The 23,809-nt window shown below is 37.2% G+C and overlaps 1 protein-coding gene across 1 annotated transcript in view; it reads left to right on the plus strand.

Annotated features, from left to right (window-relative positions):
• The first annotated feature begins 638 nt into the window (after positions 1 to 638).
• SHCBP1L (SHC binding and spindle associated 1 like) overlaps positions 639 to 23,809 on the plus strand; it is a 34,885-nt gene continuing 11,714 nt past the window's right edge. Inside the window, exons 1-5 of the mRNA XM_026509196.4 lie at positions 639 to 1,094; positions 2,588 to 2,737; positions 12,811 to 13,025; positions 14,127 to 14,213; positions 14,286 to 14,504. Coding sequence (XP_026364981.1) covers positions 678 to 1,094; positions 2,588 to 2,737; positions 12,811 to 13,025; positions 14,127 to 14,213; positions 14,286 to 14,504 — 1,088 coding nt within the window. The 5' untranslated portion in view covers positions 639 to 677. The remainder of the gene's footprint in view (positions 1,095 to 2,587; positions 2,738 to 12,810; positions 13,026 to 14,126; positions 14,214 to 14,285; positions 14,505 to 23,809) is intronic.

Consider the following 23,809-nt stretch of genomic DNA (forward strand, 5'->3'; position numbering starts at 1 on the left):
ATAACATAATCTTTAATGGGAATTTCGAGCAGCACAGCAGAGACATGAAATTAGACTAACCTATCCTTTATGGCAAAAAGTGTTTTGTTCAAAATGTAAAGACAGTTTTATATTGGGAACCGTGTGAATAGGCTGGGGAAACTCTAGGTCGCTAGGGGTGTCACTACAGTGACATGAGCAGAGGGTTCCAGTTACTGTCGTCCCCAGGGTAAAACTAAATTTTCTTTCAGATTGTGTTTGTGTAGATGCGCGTGTGTGCAGTGATAGGCGGCGCATTAGTTAGGTCACGATGACCTGGGGGTGACTCACAAACACCCTGAAAACGAGAAGACCCTGGGGAGAGAATTCTCTCGTTGGGTGGGTCCAAGGGGAGCGGCGTAGGGTTAGGGCGAGCGCCCTGCGCGTGGGCGCCACCTAGTGGGGAAGCCGCACTGAGCGCCACACTCTCCACCCCGGCCCCGCTCCGCAGTACCCGCGCCCACCCCCCACCCCGCGGGCAGCCGTCCCCTCCACCCCCGCTCCCGCCCCCACACCAATCCCCCAACTCACCCGCGCCCGGCGTCCCTCGAGGCCCCGCGCTCGTTGCGGGCTCCGCGGGCGCCGCTCGCTCATTGGCCAGCGGGCTGAGGGCGGGAAAAGTGAGTAACGGCTGCAGCCGGCCCTCGCGGCGTGAGGAGATGGCGTCGGGGGCCAGGGCTCCCGTGTCGGAGGACTCTGTCCGAACCGTCAGCCCCGGCCGGCGAGGCGAGAAGGGGCTGGCCGCGCCCACCGGGGCCTCGGTGGCGGTAGGGGCCCTGAAGAGCGCCGCATCCCCGGTGCGGTCGGTGGTGGCGTCCCCGCGGCCCATGAAGGGGAAGGCGGGCCGCGAGGCGGCCCGGCGGCGGCTGCAGCTCCTGCCGGCCTCCCAGGCCGAGGGCCGGGACGAGGGGGCGGAGGACGAAGACGAGGAGGAGGAGGAGCCCCTTCTGACGGTGCTCGAGGAGGAAGAAGAGGAGGCGCAGCCGCTGCCCCCGGTGTGCGTGTCCCCCATGAGGGGGATGTGGCGCGACGAGAAGGTGGCGCTGTACTGCGACGAGGTGCTGCAGGGCTGTAAGGTGAGGGGCCGGCGCGGGGACGCCGGGTCCCTCTCCCCACGGGGCACAGCCCGCCTGCAGTTCCAAGAAGCACGTGGACTTGGCATTTGCAAAGGGTTACCGTGGGCTTTTCAGGCACACAAACCATTGGCAGTGAGGGCGGCAGCCCTGGTAGAGCGTTTGCAGGGTTTCTGGCAGCTTCCAAGAGATCAAGATCGGATAGGCCTTATCAGTGCCCAGGTTTACATCTTAGATCGATAAGCCTTATCAGTGCCCAGGTTTGCGTCTTAGTTTTCTCATTTAACGACTTGTGCCCATCCCCAAGGCTACGATGACCTAGCCTTGACTTTGACCCGACAGTACCGCACAGGTCTACACTCGGTGGTTCCACCCAAGATACAAAACTCGTAACACTGCATAGAACAAATATCATATGTTTCTAACCTATTTTTTAAACTTCTAGTAGAAGAATTTGTGTACAAAGATATTCGTTGCACTGATATGTATCAGAATTAAAAATTAGAAACTGAATTTCCGACTTAAGGGGGCAGTAAAGATCTTGTGGTACTGCATGTAGTGGAAACCCATGCAGAAGTAAAAATTAGGTTTTCAAGAACATTCGTTACATCTCACACTATAATGTTAAAAAAAAAAAGAGACAAAAAAAAAAAACATGATTCATATGTATGGATGAATACATACGTAGAAAAATGACCGGAGGGAATTAGCAACAATGGTTATTTGGGCTGTCAGGATCAGGAGTGGGTTTTGTTTTCCTTAAATTTTGTGAGTTTTTCTGATTTTCTTTAGGTGAGCCGTATTTTGTAATTGGACGAAAATTTTTATTTATAAGAACACTGTTACCATAAAACTAGGACAGTATTAATGGCCAATTTCTATCTCATAATGAAGGTTGGAGAAGATGAAGTCTCTGAAAGGCAATTGAAAAACGTTTATAGAAATTTTTGTGCTATTAATCAGACGGGATCTAATGCTGGGTTTCACAATAGCTTAGATGATTAGCATCCTTGAGGTAGCTGAATTTAAATTTAAAAAATCAAATGGGTAGTATTTGTTGAATCCTTAATATGCTCTTTGTTTTAAAGAATGGAATGCTGTTTTAAACTTTTATGTACTGACTATGTTCTAAATAGGTTATTGTATCTTTAAAGTTCAGAGAAAATAATTGCTGATTTTTAATATGATAATTACTATTTTTTAAATGTATAATTACAGTTCTTTCTCCTCAGTGGATTAATAAAACAAATTACTTAAATATAAATAACAAGTAGATGTTTCAGCACTGAATTTCCCTATTGAGTGAATGGATCTCTTTTAAGTTTTTAATGTTTATGTTATTTTCCAGTAAACATTGATTCAATTAAAATCTGTTACTTTCCAGGTTTTTTATTATTTAAGGGTATATTGGTCCCATATTTAAATAGAAATCAGTAAAAATATTTATATATCTATGATTTTATATACTTACACATACATATTTTTTCTTTTGCTAGGCGGAAGATGCTGATGAGGCTATGAGTAAATATCTATCAGAAAAATTAAAGTTGAAAGACAAATGGCTTGGAGTCTGGAAGACGAATCCTGAGTTATTCTTTGTGAAATATGAAGAAGCTTCTATCCCTTTTGTTGGTATACTGGTTGAGGTAAATAACCTTTACCTGAGCTTTGTTCTTTTGAGTGAAATTATCAGTTCTTTGTAAGACCAAAACATGACCTTACTAATTTGGGGCTTTGATACTTACACACAGATTGGCAAAGATTAATGTCTATTTTAAGTTTCTAAGCAAATTAATAGCATAAAAAGACGGGGGATATTAGCATCCATTTACCTGGGCACAGTTAATTATTAAATGGAATCTAGTGTATCAGACAGTATTTATTAGCTTAGTTTCAATTGCTTAAATAGCAAAAGTGCATTTCTTTTTTTTTTTTTTAAGATTTTATTTATTTATTTGACAGAGAGACAGCCAGCGAGAGAGGGAACACGAACAGGGAGAGTGGGAGAGGAAGAAGCAGGCTGCCAGAAGAGCAGGGAGCCCAATGCGGGGCTCGATCCCAGGACCCTGGGATCACGCCCTGAGCAGAAGGCAGACACTTAACGACTGACCCACCCAGACGCCCCTAAATAGCAAAAGTGCATTTGTTTAAAATTAGTAATTTAGACTTTAACAGACTTGGGCCTTCTCTTTCCATCATTTTCCTTTAATCTTCATTTATCTGAATTATGAGGTTTAAAGACAGAAAAAGTGGATCAGAAAACTGTTGGTAAAATTTGAAATTTCTCCCTGTGAAAAGTACCCTTTTAGTATACATCAACTTCCAAGGCTTCATCTGATAAGATCTTACTTTTTTATGTCTATAGGTTAAATATTGTGACATATTTGATGTCATAAGTTTGATTCCCTTAAAGATTAGTTATCCTTGTGCAGACATTAATATCTATAACCACAAATGGTATCCCTGCCTCAGATATTTCAAATCTGTTGTTTGGTCACAAGAAAAATTTGTGTTTGAAATTCATTACAGTGCACACTACCTGAAAACAATTCAATTCTATGTTCTATGGCGAAGTAAGTTAGTGGTATTTTTACAGTTAAAAAATGGAATATTTTTTATCATAGAGACTATACAAAAAATATAATAGAGACTTGGGATTCGTTTTTCAATAATATTCTGTTTTTAGTGTTTCCTTGCGGTTTCCTCAACTTCAGATTTTGAACAACTTTTGCCTGGAACTTTAATAACTTCTCTGGACTTTTTTCATGTGGATAAAATGAGGTGTACTGTATCGATATTTTTAACGTTTTGGGGGGAGGATTTTTTAGTCAAGTTTTACGTGGAAGCCTGACATATACAACGCATTAAAGCAGGACATTTCTGATTGCAATGAAGGGGATGGCATTCTAGCAATTGACTTTTCTTCCAACACCTCATGATAGTACCTATATTCCATAAAACCTTGAAAGATCCTTAAACTTATATGAAAACTCACTGGATTAGATTATCTAGAAATTATATCAAGTTCTAAGGTTTTACATGCAATACATTGATTATTTGCTCTCTTTCTTACTCCAAAAATAACAAGATTACAAATAATTATATTGCTTTAGAATCCTCTAGGGATTGCCAATCCTCTAGATTGCCAGTGTCTTTAAACATTAGAAGGGTAGGAAGAAAAGGGGAGAACAGAGCAAAAAGCACAATAGTGTATTGGCAGATTCTAATTCTTTGAATTATGTGGCAGTAGAACTGGCTCTTGGGACCTCTTAAGGTAGTGCTGCACAATTCAGATGTTGTTTTGTCTGCCAAAGCTTCTTAAATCTTATTTGGATTGAAGTATTAACAGGTGCTATATGATACTCCTTCTTCTGAAGTCATAATAATTTATTTCTATGGACTTCATTCTCTTTTTCTTTAGATGCTCAGTTTTCTATTGCTGCTGCAAGAATTTACTATAAGTTTGGTGACTTAAACAATACAAATTTATTATCTTACGATTCTATAGAAAAAAAATCTGACATGGGCCCAGTGAGCTAAAATCAAGATATAGGCAAGGCTGCATTCCCTTTTGGAGGCTCTAGGGGAAAATCTGTTTCCTTGTCTAGTCCAGCCTCTAGAAGCTTCCTGTATTCCATAACTTCTGGCCCCCTCTCTCCATCTTCAAAGTCTTTCTTAGACTCTGTCTGGTTCTTTGCAGGCTGAAAAAGTGCATGTCCTTTAAGATTCATGATTAGAATGGGCCCAACTGGGTAATTCAGATAACTTTCCCATCTCAACTCCTTAACCTTAATCACATCTGCATAGTCCCTTTTACCATGTAAAGTAATGTTAATATGTTCACAGGTTCCAAGGATAAAGGCATGAATATCTTTAAGGGCCATTATTCTGCCTGCTACAGAATCATACAATAACGAAAAAATTTGGAAATTTTTGATTGGAAGAAAATCTAGCATATCCTTAATCTTGGTTACAAAATGGTCCAGAAATTAAGGGATTTTTTTTTTTTTAAAACCTCTGTAAAAAGCACTTTGCCACAATATATTAAGAATTTTAAAGTAGGGGCACCTGGGTGACTCAGTCGGTTAAGTGTCTGCCTTTGGCTCAGGTCATGATCCCAGGGTCCTGGGATCGAGGCCACATCAGGCTCTCTGCTCAGCGAGGAGCCTACTTCCTCTCCCTGCCACTCTGCCTACTTATGCTCTCTCTCTCTCTCCCTCTCTGTCAAATAAATAAAATCTTAAAAAAAAAAAAGGAATTTTAAAGTAGTTCACTCATTATATGTCAATTATCTCAATAAAGCTGGAAAAAATAAAAAGAACAAAAATAAATAGACCCCACTGCACATAAAAACAAGTAAAAATGAAAATGAAAAAGTTCACTTAATTTCTAGAAATTTATTCTACAGAAATCAGAAATGCAGAAAAAGATTTATATATTGACTGATCACAGTGATATTTATAAAATTAAAAATTGGTAATAGCATAAAACTTTAATAAGATGCTGGTCAAATAAATGATATATCCATAAGATAGAATATTATGTAGTCATAAAACTTATATTAACAAAAAACTTTTCATGATTTAGAAAAGTGCTTGTTGTATATGAAAGATAAAATAAAAGATTATAAAACTAGGTATGCAGTATGATCCAATTATGTAAATTATATAAAGACAGGAATACAACTGGAAGATAAAAAGGTTAATGGTAGTTGGTTATCTCTATTGATAGAATTATGGTTGATTTTTAAACATTTTATACAAAGAGCATGTGTAGTCACTATCAATAAATTTAGAGAATCTTTATTTTTTTTAAGTTTTATTCAAATTCCAGTTAGTTAACATACAGTGTAATATTAATTTCAAATGTACAATATAGTGATTCAACACTTCCATACAACACCCAGTGCTCACCACAAGCGCACTCCTTAATACCTATCACCTATTTAACTCATCCCCCCCCCACCCTCCCTCAGGTCCCCATCAGTTCTCTATATTACTAGTCTTTTTCTTGGTTTGCCTCCCTCTCTATTTTTCCCCCTTTGCTTGTTAGTTTTGTTTCTTAAATTCCACATATAAGTGAAATCATATAGTACTTGTCTTTCTCTGACTGACTTATTTCACTTAGCATAATACTCTCTAGCTTCATCCATGTCCTTGTAAATGGCAATATTTTGTTCTTTTTTTATGGTTGAGTAATGTACCACTGTGTGTGCATATATTATATATTATTATATATTATCTCACATCATCTTTATCCATTCATCAATTGATGGGCACTTGGACTGTTGCCATAATTTGGCTAATGTAGATGCTGCTGCTATAAACATTGAGGTGCATGTATCCCTTTGAATTCGTATTTTTGTATCTTTGGGTAAATATTTAGTAGTGCAATTACTGGATCATAGGGTAGTTCTATTTTTAACTTTTTGAGGAACCTCCGTACTGTTTTCCAGAGTGGCTGCACCAGTTTGCATTCCCACCAACAGTGCACAAGGGTTCCCCTTTCTCCACATCCTAACATTTATTCTTTATTGTGTTGTAGATTTTAGCCATTTTGACAGGTGTGAGGTGGTATCTCATTGTACTTTTGATTTGTATTTCCCTGATGATCAGTGATGTTGAGCATCTTTTCATGTGTCTGTTAGCTATCTGGATATCTTCTTTGGAAAAATGTCTATTCATGTCTTCTGCCCATTTCTTAATTGGATTGTTTTCTCACTGTTAAGTTCTTTATATCTTTTGTATACTAACCCTTTATCAGATATGTCATTGGCAACTATCTTCTCCCATTCAGTAGGTTGCCTTTTAGTTTTGTTGCTTGTTTCCTTCACTGTGCAGAAACTTTTTATCTTGATGAAGTCCCAATAGTTTATTTTGGCTTTTGTTTCCCTTGTCTCGGGAGGTGTATCTAGAAAGAAGTTGCTATGGCTGATGTCAAAGAGATTACTGCCTATGTTATCTAGGATTTTTATGATTTCAGGTCTCACATTTATGTCTTTAATCCATTTTGAGTTTATTTTTGTGTATGGTATAAGAAAGTGATCCAGTTTCATTCTTTTGCATGTTGCTGCCCAGTTTTCCCAACACCATTTGTTGAAGAGACTGTCTTTCTTCCATTGGATATTCTTTCCTGCTTTGTCAAAGATTAATAGACCATATATTTGTGGGTTTATTTCTGGGTTTTCTGTTCTGTTCTATTGATCTATGCGTCTATTTCTGTGCCAGTACCATACTATTTTGATCACTACAGCTTTGTAATATAGCTTGAAGTCCAGAATCGTGATCCCTCCAGCTTTGCTTTTGTTTTTTTCCCATCGTAGTTTTGGTTACTCAGCATCTTTTCTGGTTCCATACAACTTTTAGGATTGTTTATTCTAGCTCTCTGAAAAATGCTGTGTTGGTATTCTGATAAGGATTGCATTGAATGTGTAGATTGCTTCAGATAGTATAGATATTTTAACAGCATTTATTTTTCCAATCCATGATCATGGAACATCTCCATTTCTTTGTGTCATCCTCAATTTCTTTTATCAATGTTTTATAGTTTTCAGAGTACAGGTCTTTTACCTCTTCGGTTAGGTTTATTCCTAGATATCTTATTGTTTTGGTGCAATTGTAAATGAGGTTGATTCCTTACTTTCTCTTTATGCTGCTTCATTATTGGTAAAGAAATTTAATAGATTTCTGTATGTCAATTTTGTACCCTGCGATTTTACTGAATTCATGTAACAGTTGTATCAATTTTTTGGTGGAGTCTTTTGGGTTTTCTATATAGAGTATCATGTCATCTGCAAATAGTGTAAGTTTTACTTCTTCCTTGCTGACTCGGATGCCTTTTATTTCTTTTTATTTTCTGATTGCTGTGGCTAAGACTTCTGGTACTGTGTTGAACAGCAGTGGTGAGAGTGGACATCCATGCCTTGTTCCTGACCATAGAGGAAAAGCTCTCAGTTTTCCCCATTGAGGATGATATTATCTGTGGGTTTTTCATATATGGCCTTTATTATGTTAAGGTATGTTCCCAGTTTAGAGAATCTTTAATTTGGAGACATTTTAAGGGATCTCTAAGTGGATTCTGGAAGCTGGTTATTTACCTGATTCTACTGTATCGTAGTTCTAAAGAGGAAATAGTCACTTTGAACTGCTCTCAACATTTACATCTTGCATTGTGGCTACTTCCACAAACTTCCACCTTTAGTTATAGAATCCTTGGCTTTATTTATTATTATTTTTATTTGGTGGGGGAGGGGCAGAGGGAAAGGGAGAGAGAGAATCTTAAGCAGGCTTCACACCCAGCATGGAGCCTGATGTGAGGCTCAATCTCACAACCCTGAGATCATGACCTGAGCCAAAATTAAGAGCTGGACACTTAACTGACTGAGCTACCTGTGGTGTTTGGCTACCCCTTTCCTGGTCCTTTGGCTAGAGAAAGCAGACCTTTGGGGGTGGGGGCAGGCTTTTTCATTTTTATTTTTTACTTTTGGTCTACACCTATTAGTATTTTTAGGTTGCCAGCTTCTCTGGTACCCAGTCTAGGATATATGAAGCAAGCTCAAGGAAGTTACTGTTATTCCTTGGGTCATGAGGTCCCTAGGCACTCTGCCTTCTATCCATCTTTTAGAGTCTTATGTTGGTTTTATATTAATATAATCCAGGTTTTTTGTTATACTTGGTAGGAAGAATAAGGAAAAACATGTCTACTCCATCTTTCTGGGAGTGGAAAAATACAGTAACTGAAATAAAAAAAACTTAAAAGGATGTGCTGAACAGCAGAATGAAGACAGAGGAAACAATCAGTGAACTTGACAATAGAAAATTGAAAATTACCTAATTGAACACCAGAAAGAATATAGACTGGAAAACAAAATGAACTGAGCTGTAGGGACATGTTGGACTATAACAAAAGACCTAACATTCATGTCTTCTGAGTCCTAGAAAAAGAGAAGAAAAGGTGTGGCTGAAAAAATATTTGAATAAAATAATGGCTGAAATTTCCCCCAAATTTGGCAAAAGACATAAATGTACAGATTTAAGAAGCTGTCTTGAGAAGTATGGTTAAAGATAGCAGTATCCCACTGAGAAGAAGGGAATAGGTCAAAGTTTACTGGTACTAAATGTTAGGATCCTCTGCCTTCTACTCTGACTCTGCTTCTAAAACACAAGCAGCTAAGGCATATTCCTTCAGGCATGAGAGGTGGAGGATTTTTCTATGCTCAGCTCAAAAGAACAGACCTAAAGGCAGTTGGCATATTGAGTTCCCATGGAAAGAGCTGGTGCAGAACACCCTACAGACCTAAAGGCAGTTGGCATATTGAGTTCCCATGGAAAGAGCTGGTGCAGAACACCCTACAGATCTACAGGTAGAACAGCCGCGCTTGTTCCACCCATATACACAGACCTCCTTTTTAGTGCTCCACTTTTAAATATGAGTAGACAGCCAAGGATCACCAGGCATTTGAAGAAACTCTAATATCAAAACAGTGGTTAAAACAGCAGAAAAGAAGACATTTTTAAGAAACAAATGATAAGGAAAAGAAAAAAAATATATATATATATACACATACATATGTACATACATATATATATTAAAAAACCTATTAATATTCTCAGGAATATAAGACAAGATAAAGCATCCATGAATCAATGACTGGAACCTATCTCCCTCCCCCCAAAAAAAAGAAGAGGAAAGAAAGCTTTCAAATTCATTCTATGAGGCCGGCATTACTCCAATACCAAAGCCAGATACAAAAACACTACCAAAAAAAAGAAAGAGAGAGAGAGAGAACTACAGGCCAATATCTCTGATGAACATAAATGCAAAAATCCTCAACAAAATATTAGCAAACTGAATCCAACAATACATTAAAAGAATTACTCACCACAACCAAGTGGGACTCATTCCTGGGATGCAAGAGTAGTTGAGTATTCGCAAGTCAATGTGATACATACCATCATCAAGACAAAGGATAAAAGCCATATGATCATTTCAATAGATGCAGAAAAAGCATTTGACAAAGTACAACATCCATTCATGATAAAAACCCTCAAAAAAGTTGGTTTGGAGGGAACATACCTCAACACAATAAAAGCTATATATGAAAAACCCAGAGCTAGCATCATACTCAGAACTTTTCCCCTAAGGTCAGGAATAAGACAAGAATGTCCACCGGCACCACTTTTACTCAACAAAGTACTGGGAGCCCTAGCCACAGCAGTCAGACAAGAAAAAGAAATAAAAGGCATCCGGATAGGTAAGAAAGAAGTGAAACTTTCACTATTTGCAGGTAACATGGTACTATATATAGATAACCCCAAAGATTTCACCAAAATACTAAAACTGGTAAATGAGTTCAGTAAAGTTGCAGGATACGAAATCTGTATACAGAAATCCATTGCATTTCTATACACTAACAATTTAGTAGCAGAAAGAGAAATTAAGAAAATCCTTCCATTTACAATTGCACCAAAAATAATAAAATACCTAGGAATAAACTTAACCAAGGAGGTGAAAGACCTGTACTCTGAAAACTATAAAACACTGATGAAAGAAATTGAAGGCAACACAAAGAAATGGAAAGATATTCCATGTTTAGGGACTGGGAGAACAAATATTGTTAAAATGTCCACACTACCCAAAGCAATCTATAGATTTATTGTAATCCCTATCAAAATACCAATAACATTTTTCACAGAACTAGAACAAATCATCCTAAAATTTGTATGGAACCACAAAAGATCCCAAATAGCCAAAGCAATCTTGAAGAACAAAACTGGAGGTACCACAATCCAAGATTTTAAGATATACTACAAAGCAGTTGTAATCAAAACAGTATGGTACTGGCACAAAAACAGACACATAAATCAGTGGAACAGAAGAGAAAACCCAGAAAGAAACCCATATCAAAAACAAACACATAAATCAGTGGAACAGAATAGAAAACCCAGAAAGAAACCCACAACTATATGGTCAATTAATCTTTGACAAAGGAGGCATGAAATGCAATGAGAAAAAGATAGTCTCTTCAACAGATGGTGTTGGGAAAACTGGGCAGCAAAATACAGAAGAACGAAATTGAACCACTTTTCTACACCATACACAAAAATAAATCTGAAATGAATTAAAGACCTAAATGTGAGACCTGAAACCATAAAAATCCTAAAAGAGAGCACAGGCAGTAATTTCTCTGACATCAGCCAAGCAACGTTTTTCTACATATGTCTCCTGAGGCAAGGGAAACAAAAGCAAAAATAAATAATTAGGACTACATCAAAATAAAAGCCTTCTGTACAGAAAAGAAAATAGGCAACAAAACTAAAATACAACCTATGGAATGGGAGAAGATATTTGCCAGTGACATATCTGATAAAGAGTTAGTATCCAAAGTATAAAAGAAATTATACAACTCAACAGCCAGAAAACAATCCAATTAAAAAATGGGCACAAGACATGAAGAGACATTTCTCCAAAGAAGACAATCAGATGGCCAACAGACACATGAAAAGATACTCAAACTGATCATCAGGGAAATGCAAATCAAAACTACAATGAAATATCACTTCACATCTGTCAGAATGGCTAAAATAAAAAACAGAAGAAACAACAGTGTTGATGAGGATGTGGAGAAAAAGGAATCCTTGTACACTGTTGGTGGGAATGTGAACTGGTGCAGCCATTGGAAGACAGTATGGAGGTTCCTCAAAAAATTAAAAATAGAGCTAGTGATTCAGCAGTTGCACTACTAGGTATTTACTCAAAGAAGACAAAAACACTAATTTGAAAGGATACATGCACCCTATGTGTATTGCAGAATTATTTACAATACCTAATTATGGAAGTGGGCCAAATGTGCAGTGATAGATGAGTGGATTAAGACAATGTGGCATATATATTCACAATGGAATATTATTTAGCCACAAAAAGAATAAAATCCTGTAATTTGCAACAACATGGATGGATCTAGAGAGCATAATGCTAAGTGAAATAAGTCAGTAAGAGAAAGACAAACACCATATGATTTCACTCATAGGTAGAATTTAAGAAGTAAAACCAAAGAGACAAACCAAAAAATAAACTCTCAGTTATAGAAAACAAACAGATGGTTACCAGAGGGGAAGTGGGTAGGGGGATGGGTAAAATAGCTGGAGAGGATTCAGACTTATCTTGATGAGGGGCGCCTGGGTGGCTCAGTTGTTAGACGTCTGCCTTCGGCTCAGGGCGTGATCCCAGGGTCCTGGGATCGAGCCCCGCATCAGGATGCCTGCTCTGCTGGCAGCCTGCTTCTTCCTCTCCCACTCCCCCTGCTTGTGTTCTCTCTCTCGCTGGCTGTCTCTGTCTGTCAAATAAATAGTCTTTAAAAAAAAAAAAGACTTGATGAGCTCTGAGTAATATATAGAATTGTTGAATCACTATATTGTACACCTGAAACTAATATAACATTATTAGCTACACTGGAACTAAAAGAAAGAAAAGAAGAAAGAAAAGAAAGAGAGAGAAAGAGGGAGGGAAGGAGGAAGTTTGAAAAATTGTATTATTTAATTAATTTAATTTATTATTTAATTATTTTATTTAATTTATTTAACTATAATTACTTTGTGTGTGGTTAAAGAGGTCATAAAATTTAAAAGAAGAAATTTTATAAGCAGATCATGTATGAGGAAAAAATCCTCATGGTTTATTTTGATTTGTAATGACAAATTTTATAATATTTGTATCTTAGGTAACTTGTAAACCACGCCAAAGCTCATCATCTTGTTTCAAAGTTACTGTATCTGTTGCTGAGCCCTTTTCTTCTAACATTGCAAATATTCCAAGGAATTTGGTCAATGGGATTTTGGAAGAACTAGAGCATAGTGTGCCTCTCTTGGAAGTGTACCCTGTTGAAGGACGAGATTCTGATATACGTGATATTGCTTTGGCCTTGGAAGTTGTAAGGTATATTTAGACCTTTTTACCTCTTAAAGTTAAAATTATCATATTCCAAAAGTTAATATGTAAGTATACACACACTTTATAGTTATTGATTTAATTTTTACTCATTGCTGAATTCAATTTGTCCATTTTTAAAAACTTTATTTATTTATTTTAAGTAATCTCTACACCCAACATGGGGCTTGAACTCATGACTCTAAGATCAAGAGTCACATGCTGCATTGACTGAGCCAGCCAGGTGCTCCTGACCATTTTTAATGAACATATTTGTAACTCTTTTAACATTCTCTTGCAGAAGCATTATATACGGGCAATGAAAAGTTTGCCATTTTTTTATCTTGCTTCTTCAAAAATTGATTTTTAAAAAGTTCTAGAGACAAGGGGCGCCTGGGTGGCACAGCGGTTAAGCGTCTGCCTTCGGCTCAGGGCGTGATCCCAGCGTTATGGGATCGAGCCCCACATCAGGCTCCTCCACTATGAGCCTGCTTCCTCCTCTCCCACTCCCCCTGCTTGTGTTCCCTCTCTCGCTGGCTGTCTCTCTCTCTCTGTCAAATAAACAAATAAAATCTTTAAAAAAAAAAAAAAGTTCTAGAGACAGGTAACATTAAATTTTGTTCATATTTAAGCATCTTAAATATATTAGATTTTATGTTTCACATGTAAGGGCATTACAAATACTAGACGTCATCATCTACATTATGATTGCTTCTTAAAAGTTTATACAATTTGAGAGAAGCTGTCCAAAACTATAATACAGAATATTTTGGGGGCATATTTTTCTTCTTCTAATGCTTCCCCTGAATATACAAATATGATTATATCTTAAGTATTATTTCTTTGTTGAACAAAACCATAGCCAAAATCTAGGGAATTTGGAAACATTTTTCATTCCCACTTCAAGAAACATTATTTGTAGTAACCTGAAATAGGATCTAGATAATCCAATTTTTAAAGGTTTGATTTTAATACTAGTTCACTGAAAAGTCATTTAACAATACTTGTCTTAGAATTCATACAAAAGAATTCTGACATGAGAGTGTCTTTAATTATATACATGGTATTGACTCTTTTTGATCACTTTTATATTATTTTGATTCATTATAGGTTTTTTTATGACTTTCTTTGGAGAGACTGGGATGATGAAGAAAGTTGTGAGAATTACACTGCTTTGATTGAAGAAAGAATTAATTTGTAAGTATAGTTAAAAACGAACTCAGCACATTATTATAAGATAAACATTGTAATTATATTGATACTTTTCAGGTGGTGTGATATACAAGATGGAACCATACCTGGTCCTATTGCACAACGTTTCAAAAAAACTTTGGCAAAATATAAAAACAAACGTGTTGAGCTCATCGAGTATCAGAGTAACATTAAGGAAGATCCATCTGCAGCAGAGGCCGTTGAATGCTGGAAAAAATACTATGAGATAGTAATGCTCTGTGGATTATTGAAAATATGGGAAGATTTACGCCTCCGGTAATAATTTGCTCTATTTTAAACAAAAAGATTACATGGTCTTTCTTTTATCATATCACTTAACTTGTCATATATGTTACCCTGACTGAAGTAGATTATAAAATCAGATGTCCCATTTTTGACATAAGAACAAAGTGCAAATAATAGTATTGGAAAATTATTTTTATATACCTGAATTCACTGAAATCATTGGCTTTTTGGATAAAAAACATGTCATCAATCTAGTTCTTTTCTTATCTTTCATCTTTACATTCTTGATTTTGGCCAAAGCCTAAGAAAAGAGGAGGTAGATCTCCATCACATATAATATACAAAGTAAAGAGAAAGTTGAATAATTTGGCTGCCTCTTAATTTCTTCTCTTTTAACCATCATGAGTTGATAAGTTCTTTTTATGATAAATAAAACAATGTAGATTTAACTAGCATCACTCCAGAATACTTCAAAATGTCTTAAAATATTTTTATATTACTATGCAGCAAAGTACATATTTCTGTCTTTGTTTTAGATAGAGAGGAAATAGGAATTCTTGGTCATGGTTTCAAAATTAATGTAAAATTTTTAATGAAGCCAAAGGACATCTGACTATTTCATACTAGATTGTTAAACCTCTTCCTTTGTGTTCCACCGATACACGTTTTTTGCTTTAGAAATTCTGAGCCACATTTTGCTTGTCCAACAATTAACTGTTAGCCTAAATAGTTTCTTTTTGTATTTCTTTCAAATTTGACTTTTTTTTTAATCATCAAGAATCCCATTTTAGTGCCTATTTTTGATGTTGTTATTGGGATTCCTATATAAGAAAACCTTGGGATTACCGTGGGAAGTCAATATAGATAAGATTTTTAAAATCTACTCTCTAGAAATCTAGATTCAACAATTTGAATACAAGCTATCATCACTAGACTTCATATTCTAATGGCATAGGGCAACACAGGGTTCTCTCATCTTAAACGTTATAATCACAGAGAATCTAGGTCTGGGAGTGGTAGAGTAAGTAATTGATCAAACCCTTGCATAGATAACAACTATAAAATTTGGACAAAAATGTATTAAAATATCCAGCTATTTGAAGGCGTAAAATAACCAAAGCAGGCAACAGCCTTGAAATGTATTTATCCTTGGAATGGGTAAGAAATGGGAATTTGTGGCTTTTCAGTTTGAGAACGATCACCAGTTCTCATAGCTCTGGCAGCAAAAAATGCAGTCCAACTATTTCATGATGGCAAAGGACAGAGTTCAAAGCTGGCAGAAGAACTGGAAATGTAGGTGGGGTATCCTGAAAGAAGTGAGTTGCAAAAGGGGTGAGATCTAGAATTTTAGCATAAACTCTGCCCAAATTCTTGACTGACCACTAAACTGTGCTAGCATTGGTGGGGGAGAGAAATTTGGGAACCCAGACAAGTTAACTGCAGAATACAAGACTAACAATCCTCAGAAGAACAAAACACAATCCAGAATTATGAGAATACATTTTCCAAAGTCTCCAGTGTTCAACCAAAAATTAATGGGCATGGAAAAATCCCAGAAAATTAGATCCATACCTAGGAAAAAAAGATATTTAATAAAATCTGAGTTTGAATGGGCCCAGATGCTAGATCTGAAAGATTTCAAAACAGCTATTATAAATATGTTCAACAAATTACAGGAAAACTGGTGTTATTAAGTGGACGGAGAATCTCAACAGAGAAATGGAAACTAAAAAACAAAATATTTTCAGATGCAGCTCTGACATGTAAAGAGCTTGTTAATTATCACTCCCATCCTTAAAAAAGAAAAAAAGAAAAAACTGAAAATGTCTTTCTTGGACCCATAAGAAAACTGAGGTCACGGGGCAAACTGCCACCTTGAAATCTGGAGAGAGAAGTAAATTCAAAATCACAACAAAGATCTGTTTGAGCCCTAGAGCCATAAACTGTAAGAACACAAATGGTAATTTTGATAACCTGCTGGACTTTGAGTGTGGACTAGTATGCAAGTGAGAAACTCCTGGAGGGATGCAGTTCCTAGGGAGATACCCCACATCTCTGTGGGGTTTTGCGTCCAGGAATTCTGGTGAAGAGCCAAGAAAAATCCCATTATGCCTCTGGTTGGGGAAGGGAAAAGTTACTATTATGAAATATACCCAGAGCATCTCCATGACAAAGATTTATTCACCAGAGGAAAAGACTTTATCAGAGCCTTTTCCCACCTAGGGGAGAAGGGCATTTCCTTGACTCCAGCCCCCTCTAGCCTTCCTATCTGGGAAGAGGAGGACACTAAGAAACTTGGGAAAGTCACAGTCCAGGGACTAAAAGACTAATATTTAATCATAAGATTATAAAACAATTCCTCTCCACCATACCACACCAACCACATCAGTCAGGCTCCAGTATAATAAAAGAACAACAAGACACAAACTCTGTCTAAAGAGGATTTTTTAGGGAAGCTCAAAGGCAACAGAGGGGACACAAATATGGAAACCATAGGAATGTGAGGCCTCTGACACCTACAGCTATAGCAAACATTAAACAGCTTACCTCCTGGCCAGATTAATATAAAACCTCACTCTAAAATCCTGTTTACTTCAGTTTCTAGTCAATATATCATGCTTGGCTTTCCACAAATATTACAGGACATACTACAAGGCAAGAAAAAACTAAGCCTGAAGAGAGAAAGCAAGCATCAGAATCAGACTCATTATGATTTTGGAATTAATCAGATGGAATTTAAAATACCTAATTAATATGTTAGCTTCTAATGAAAAAAGGACACAAAATGTAAGAACAGATAGCTAATGTAAGCATAAGACAGAAACGCTAAGAACGAATTAAAAGAAAATGCTAGAAATAAAAAACACTAAATAAAAATGATGAATATCTTTGATGGGTTTACTAATAAATGGGATGAAACTAAGGAAAGAATCAGTGAGCTTGAAGGTATGTCAACAGAATCTTTTCAAACTGAAATGCAAAGAAAAAAGTGAAAAAACAAAACATCTAAGAACTGTGGGACCATTTCAAAGGGTGCAGCATATGTGTAATTGGAACACCAGAAGAGAAAAAGAGCAAATGCAGCAGAAGAAATGTGAATTAATAATGGTGAGAATTTTCTAAAATTAAATGTAGACCCCCAACCATAGATCTAGGAAGCTCAGAGAACATCAAGCAGGATAAATACCAAAAAATCTATACATAGGCATATCATATTCACACTGAAGAAAACTATACATAAAGAAGCTGAGGGGGAAAGGAACACCTTATCTATAGGTGAACAAGAATAAGATGTACAATGGATTTCTTATAAGAAATGTAAACAAGATGAGAGGAGTGAAATGTTCATAGCTTTAAAGAAAGAACTACCAACCTAGAATTCTATATATTTGGTGAAAATATTTTTCAAAAGTGAAACGATAATAGCTCTTTGAGACAAAAAGGGGAAAAAAAACACAAAACCTTGAGGGAATATATCACCTTGTAAGAAAAATGAAAAGTTCTTTAGAGAGAAGAAAATTGTTAAACATCAGAAACTCAGATCTATGTATAGGAAGGAAGAAGAGCTTTGGAGAAAGAATAAGTAAAGGTGAATTAAAATCTTTGATTTTTCTTTATCTAGATTGAAAAGATACTGTTTAATAGTTGTTATGATGGTATTGGGTGATATTGGTGTATAGATTGGTAAAATAAGTGACGGTAATATACTGAGGGGAGAAACGGAACTACTCTGTTAAAAAGTGCATGCACTATATATGAAGTAGCGTAGTGTTTTTTGAAGGTGGACTAAGATTAATTTAAAATATATATTGCAAGACTCCAGCCACTGAGCATGTGTCATGCGACAGCTTTTCTGGGACAGAATTGTGCCAAGTGCACTGCAAGGCTTCCCTCCAGGGGAAAGAAGCAGTCCGTCCCTTGCCGGGCCCTCTAAGATTTGGAGTTTTGAATCCCAGCCATGCGACAGAGATAAAACAGGAGAACTGGGGTGTCAGGTGTGCTGATAGCTGGGCACAGACAGGTTGAAGGCAGTGATCTGACAAAAGCCTAGGACATAGGAGAAGAGATTGTTTGCTTTTCTCTGATGGCCTCCTGAACACCTGTGGCCATGACTTCCCCTCCCCGGGGACAATAGGGCAGGGTGATGCCATTCCTCCCACCCCCACCCCCACCCCCCCCACCAGCATGGTTGGACTTCAGAGGGAAACACAGCACCTCCGGTGGAGGCTTGAGTCACTTGCACAAAACCCTGCCCCCTTGTACCCAGCAGGGGCATTTTGCAAAGGCAGTTCTGACTGTGAACCAGCTCAGAGGGCCTCTCCCTCAGAAGACCTACACCCCCCCACACCCCCCAGCATGTACCAGGTCTGCTGATCATAGAGTGCTCCAAAGTGTCAGCCCAGTTCTGGTGGAAATAGGACCAGGCTAGCTGCCTGTCTTGTCTTGTCTTTTCTTTCTTTTCTTTTTTCTTTTCTTCTTTCTTACCTTCCTTACCTTTCTTACTTTATTATTATTTTTAAAAATTTCTTATATTTTCTTTTTCCTTTGGTATCAGGCTTATAGTTTTTTTTGTTGTTGTTATTCATTTGTTTCCTTTTTTTGGATCAAGCTTTTTTTTTTTTTCTTTTTCTTTTTTCCTTTTGTATTCTTTAGAATTGGGCTTATAGTTTTTTGTTTGCTTTTTTTTGTTCCTTTTCTCTTTTCTTGGATCAGATTTTTTTTTAAATGTTTATCAGGCTTACCTTAACAAACAAACCCAAGCACACCTAGTTAAAGGTCTGAACACTCCCCACTGCAAGCAAGGAGCAACCCTGTAGAGGACTGACCTGTGGGAAAGAGCAGGCAAAACACAACAGCAGAGAGCACACAGCATACACAGAAACACTTCCTGAAGCACCAGGCCCTAAACAGTGTATGAACCCTTCTTAATATAGTATACTCTCAAGAGCAGAAACAAAACAAGCTTTCATAACACGCAAAAGACAAACCTAGACATAATGACAAGATGGAAGAATTCTCCCCAAACGAAAGATCAAGAAGAAATCACAGCTAGGGATTTGCTCAAAACAGATATAAGCAACATACCTAAACAAGAATAGAACAGTCATAAGAATACTAGTGTGGTTTGAAAGAAGCGCAGAAGACACCAGAGAAACCCTGGCTGCAGAGACAAAAGACCCAAAAACTAGTCAGGCCAAAATAAAAAATGCTTTAACTGAGATGCAAAGGCAACTGATGCAATCATAATGAGGATGGAAGAAGCAGAGAAACAAATAGGTAATATAGAAGATAAAATTATAGAAAATAATGAAGCTGAAAGGAAAAGGAAAAGAAAACTATTAGATTACGACTATAGACTTAGGGAACTCAGTGATTCCACAAAGCACAATAATATCCGTAACATAGGAGTCCCAGAAGAAGAAGAGAAAAAGAGGCAGAAGGTTTATTTGAACAAATTATAGCTGAGAACTTCTCTAATCTGTGGAAGGAAATAGGCATTCAAGTCCAGAAGGCACAGAGAACTCCCCTCAAAATCAACAAAAACAGGTCAACACCAAGACATATCATAGTGACACTTGCAAAATACAAAGATAGGGAATTTGAAAGCAGCTAGGGCCAAAAGGTCCTTAACCTACATAGACACATAAGGTTAGCAGGAGACCTGTCCATAGAAACTTGACAGGCCAGAAAGAAGTCGCAGGATATATTCAAGGTGCTAAATGGGAAAAATATGCAGCCAAGAATACTTTATCCAGAAAGGCTGTCATTCAGAACAGAGGAAGAGAGAAAGAGTTTCCAAGATAAGCAAAAGCTAAAGGAGTTCATGAACACTAAATCAGCTCTGCAGAAAAAAAAAAAAAATTAAAGGGGACCCTCTGAGCAGGAAAGAGTGACCAAAAGCAACAAAGACTATAAAGGAACAGAAACAATCTACAGGAACAGCAACTTTACAGGTAATACAATGGCACTAAATTCATATGTATCTATAATTACTCTGAATGTAAATGGACTCAATGCTGCAATCAAAAGACATAGGGTATCAGAATGGATAAAAAAAAAGCCAAGACCCATCAATATGCTGCTTACAAGAGAGTCATTTTAGACCCAAAGACACCTCCAGATTGAAAGTGAGTGGGTGGAGAACCATCTGTCATGCTAATGGACATCAAAAGAAAGAGGGAGTAGCCATAACTTCTATCAGATAAGCTAATTTTTTAAAAAGACTGTAATAAGAGATGAAAAAGGTCTCTATATCATAATAAAGGGGTCTATCCAACAAGAAGACCTAATAGTTATAAATATCTATGCCCTCAACTTGGGAGCAGCCAAATATATAAATCAATCAACAATAAACTTAAAGAAACTCATTGATAATAATACAATAACAGTAGAGGACTTTAACACCCCACTCACAGCAATGGTCAGATCATCTAAAGATCAACAAGGAAACCATGGCTTTGAATGACACTCTGGACCAGATGGACTTCACAGACATATTCAGAGCATTTCATCCAAACCAGTAGAACACACATTCTTTTTTGAGTGCACATGGAACATTCTCCAGAATAGACTGCATACTGGGTCACAAATCAGACCTCAACAAGTAAAAAAGAATTGAGATCATACCATGCATATTTTCAGACCATAGTGCTATGAAACTTGAGGTCAACCACAAGAAGAAATTTGGAAAGACCACAAATACATGGAGGTTAAAAATCATCCTACTAAAGAATGAATGGATTAACCAGGAAGTTAAAGAAGAAATAAAAAAAGACATGGAAGCAAATGAAACAAAACACAACAGTCAAAAACCTTTGGGACACAGCAAAGGTGACCATAAGAGGGAAGTATATAGCAATATAGGTCTTCCTCAAGTAGCAAGAGAAGTTATACCTAACCAACCTAACCTTATACCTAAGGAGCTGGGAAAAAAAAACAGCAAATCAAGTCTAAAAACAGCAGAGGGGAAATAATTAAGATTAGAGCAGAAATAAATGATATAGAAATTTTAAAAAAACAGAAGAAGAGATCGATGAAGCTAGAACTTAGTTCTTTGAAAGAATTAACAAAATTGATGAACACCTAGCTAGACTTATCAAAAAGAAAAAAGACTCAATAAAATCATGAATGAAAGAGGAGAGATCATAACCAACACCACAGAAATACCAACTATTATAAGAGAATATTATGAGCAATTATATGCCAACAAATTGAGCAATCTGAAAGAAATGGATAAATTCCTAGAAACATAGGAAACATTCCAAAACTGAAACAGGAAGAAATAGAAAATTTGAACAGACTCATAACCAGCAAAGAAATTGAATCAGAAATAAAAAATTTCCCAAAAAACAAGAGTCTAGGGCTGGATGGCTTCCCAGGAGAATTCTACCAAACATTTAAAGAAGAATTAATACCTATTCTCCTGAAGCTGTTCCAAAAAATAGAAATGGAAGGAAAACTTCCAAACTCATTCTATGAGGCCAGAATCACCTTGACCCCAAAACCAGACAAACACCCCACTAAAAAGGAGTATTACAGACCAATATCCCTAATGAACATGGATGCAAAAATTCTCAACAAGATACTAGCTAATCAAATCCAACAGTACATTAAAAGGATTATTCACCATGATCAAGTGGGATTTATTCCTGGGCTGCAGGGGTGGTTCAAAGTCTGCAAATCAATCAATATGATACACCACATTAGTAAAAGAAAGGATAAGAACCATATGATCCTCTCAATAGATGCAAAAAAAGCATTTGACAAAATATAGCATCCTTTCTTGATAAAAACCCTCAAGAAAGTAGGGATAGAAGGAATATACCTCAACATTATAAAGGCCATGTACAAAAGACCCATAGCTAATATCCTCAATGTCCATATTCTCAAAACTCTCAGTTTTTCCCCCAAAGTCAGGAACACAACAGGAGGTCCACTCTCACCACTATTGTTCAACAGAGTTCTGGAAGTCTTAGCCTCAGCAATCAGACAATAAAAAGAAATAAAAGGCATCCAAATTGGCAGGAAGATGTAAAACATTCACTATTTGCAGATGACATGATACTCTATATAGAAAATCCAAAAGACTCCACCAAAAAATTGCTAGAACTGATACATGAATTCAGCAAAGTTGCAGGAAATAAAATCAACGTACAGAAATCTGTTGCATTTTTATACACCAATAATGAAGCAGCAAAAAGAAATCAAGGAATCAATCCTATTTACAATTGCACCAAACACCCTAAGATACCTACGAGTAAACCTAACCAAAGAGGTGAAAGATCTCTACACTGAAAATGATAGAACACTTATGAAAGCAATTGAAGAAGACACAAAGAAATGGAAAGACATTCCATGCTCATGGATTGGAAGAACAAATACTGTTAAAATGTATATACTCCTGGGGCACCTGGGTGGCTCAGTCGGTTAAGTGTCTGCCTTCGGCTCAGGTCATGATCCCAAGGTCCTGGCATCGAGGCCCACATCACGCTGCCTGCTCAGCAGGGAATCTGCGCTCTCCCTCTACCCGTCCCCGCTGCTTGTGCTCTCTGTCACACACTCTCTCTCAAATAAAAAAAATCATTTAAAAAAAATGTCTATACTCCCCGAAGCAATCTACACATTCAATGCAATCCCTACCAAAATAACACCAGATTTTTCACAGAGCTAGAACAAACAATTCTAAAATTTGTATGGAACCAAAGACCCTAAATAGCCAAAGTAATGTTGAAAAAGAAAAAGCAAATTGGGAAGCATCACGATTCCAGACTTCAAGCTGTATCATAAAGCTGTGATCATCAAGACAGTGTGGTACTGGCACAAAAACAGACACACAGATCAGTGGAACAGAATAGAAAACCCAGAAATGGACCCACAACTGTATGGCCAACTAATCTTCAACAAAGCAGGAAAGAATATCCAATGGAAAAAAGACAGTCTCTCCAACAAATGGTGCTGGGAAAACTGGACAGTGACATACAGAAGAATGAAACTGGACCACTTTCTTACACCATACACAAAAATAAATGAATCAAAATGAATGAAAGACTTAAATATAAGACAGGAAAGCATCAAAATCCTAGAGGAGAAAATAGGCAGCAACCTCTTTGAACTCCGCAGCAGCAACTTCTTACTAGACATAGCTCCTGAGGCAAGGGAAACAAAAGCAAAAATGAACTGTTGGGACCTCATCAAGATAAAAACTTCTGCAAAGGGAAGGAAACAAGCAACAAAACTAAAAGGCAACTGACAGAATGGGAGAAGATATTTGCAAATGACATATTGGATAAGGGATTAGTATCCAAAATCTATAAAGAACTTATCAAACTAAGGGC

Source organism: Ursus arctos, unplaced genomic scaffold (assembly GCF_023065955.2).
Source record: "Ursus arctos isolate Adak ecotype North America unplaced genomic scaffold, UrsArc2.0 scaffold_2, whole genome shotgun sequence".
Classification (NCBI taxonomy): Eukaryota; Metazoa; Chordata; class Mammalia; order Carnivora; family Ursidae; genus Ursus; species Ursus arctos.